The following is a 2,028-nucleotide window of genomic DNA, read 5'->3' on the forward strand; positions in this document are numbered from 1 at the left end:
CCCCCATCATCTCCCGCCCCCCAGACCTTGGAAGCAGCCATGAAGTTCCCTGCAATGAGCGGCGACTCGTCCGAGAAGGTGGGCTCACGATGCACGAGCAGGGACCAGGTGGGCGACTTGCCGTGGAGGTTGATGTCATCCTCCGTCATCAGGCGGATCACCTCCTCGTCCACCTTCTCCTTGAACTCTCGACCTTTGTCGTAGGACAGACCGCACGGTGGGTGCTTGCGCGCTCCTGGGGAAATGGGCGAGTGGAGATGGGGTTTGAGTTTGAGTAAGGAGAAGCACATCGACACACACACACACAAATGGTCATTATCCCGTCGTCATCATCATCAAAGTCATCGTCATCATCACTGTTGCAAGTACAGTAAGAAACCCCCCCCCCCCCACAAAAAGTTGGTGGGGACTTGAGCATTTGAAATTTTATAACGTTAAATTTTGACCTTATTCGCGTCTTCATGGACACGATTTAAAATATCCAAACAATAACAATAGAATCAGCGTCATCATCATCATAAACGTTGTTTAATTATTTCAGTAACTGAGCCCAATCCTTGAGCTCTCGACCTTTGTCGTAGGACAGACCGCACGGTGGGTGCTTGCGAGCTCCTGGGGGAAGGGGCGAGTGGAGATGGGGGTTTGATTTTGAGTAAGGAGAAGCGGTTTGAGTTTGAGTAAGAAGAAGCACATTCGACACACCCACACACACACACACACATCAGTTTCTTTAAAAGACAAGGAGAGTTTTCTCTTTAATCAAACAAATATAAACACCAATGAAACCAAACTTCTCCTATAGGTCGGGCAATGCCCACTTTTGGTGTAGGTTAAGATTTCTGGAAAAACCCCGAAATCTGGTTAGCCCGCGTGTCCTTAAAAGCGGCCATATTATTAGGAAAGCCTGTCAGCTTCATAGCACATCAAATGTTGTTTGTTTCCTTCATTCTTCTTTATTTTCATACCCATTTTTTCTTCTCAAACTCGCCACTATTGTTGTTTTAATTGTTATCATCCCTTCTCTTCATCACCCCCTTCCCTTTCGTTCTCCTCCTCCTCCTCCTCCTCCTCCTCCTCCTCATTATCATCATCATCATCATCATCATCATCATCATCATCATCATCATCATCATCATCGTAGTAAGCACAATAATAAAAAAAAAAAAAAGAAAAGTTGGTGGAGACTTAAGTATTTGAAGTTTTATAACGTTATACAATATGTTCAACTTTTTGCCGTTATGGGTTTCTTCAGGAGCACGATGTGAGCAAAACAAACAAAAACACCCCAAAATAATAATAACAGAATAATGATCATTATCATCACAAACAGTCATTTAATTTAGTGTTTCAATAACTGAGCCCAATCCTTGAACTCTCGACCTTTGTCGTAGGACAGACTACAAAGTGGGGGGGGGAGACCGAGTGGAGATGGGGTTTGAGTTTGAGTAAAGTGAAGCATGTTGACACTATGGTGGTCATTTGGTACACGCCTAAATAGTTTCAATAAAAATATCCCAATCCTTGAACTCTTGACCCTTGTCGTAACACCGAAGCGAGTGGAGTTGTTTGAGCTTGAGTAAAGAGAAGTGCATCAACACAATGATGGTCATTACCATCATGATTATCATCATCCTCATTTTAATTATAACGGGCATTTGGAGTAGATTAAGATAGTTTTAATACAAAATGTAGTACCATGAGTCCATTCCTGAAAAATAGAAACATCTCAATGACTGCGAAAATAAACATTCTAAAAGGCTGTGTGAGATCAACCCTTCTATACGACTCCGAATGCTAGACAATCACTAAAGACAGTGCAAATATAGAGGTAACAGAAATGTGGTGTATGCGGGTGAAAGTGGTGATGGAATGAGATGGCAGAGCAGGACTAGAGAACAGGAAAGGAAGACAAAGAAGAAGGTGCAGACAAGGAACCTTTTTCGTCACTCGTAGGATTCGATCCCGGAACCTTATGACTGAGAGAGAAACACTGCACTTTTAGACCACGAGAGCCCCCGGCCCTGGTCC

General features: G+C 43.5%; 1 protein-coding gene across 1 annotated transcript in view; it reads right to left on the reverse strand.

Annotated features, from left to right (window-relative positions):
- LOC101851966 overlaps positions 1-2,028 on the reverse strand; it is a 15,857-nt gene that overhangs the window by 5,701 nt on the left and 8,128 nt on the right. The window contains exon 2 of the mRNA XM_013085059.2: positions 27-235. Within this exon, the coding sequence (XP_012940513.2) occupies positions 27-235 (209 nt within the window). The remainder of the gene's footprint in view (positions 1-26; positions 236-2,028) is intronic.

This window comes from Aplysia californica, unplaced genomic scaffold, assembly GCF_000002075.1.
Source record: "Aplysia californica isolate F4 #8 unplaced genomic scaffold, AplCal3.0 scaffold00339, whole genome shotgun sequence".
In the NCBI taxonomy this organism is placed as follows: domain Eukaryota; kingdom Metazoa; phylum Mollusca; class Gastropoda; order Aplysiida; family Aplysiidae; genus Aplysia; species Aplysia californica.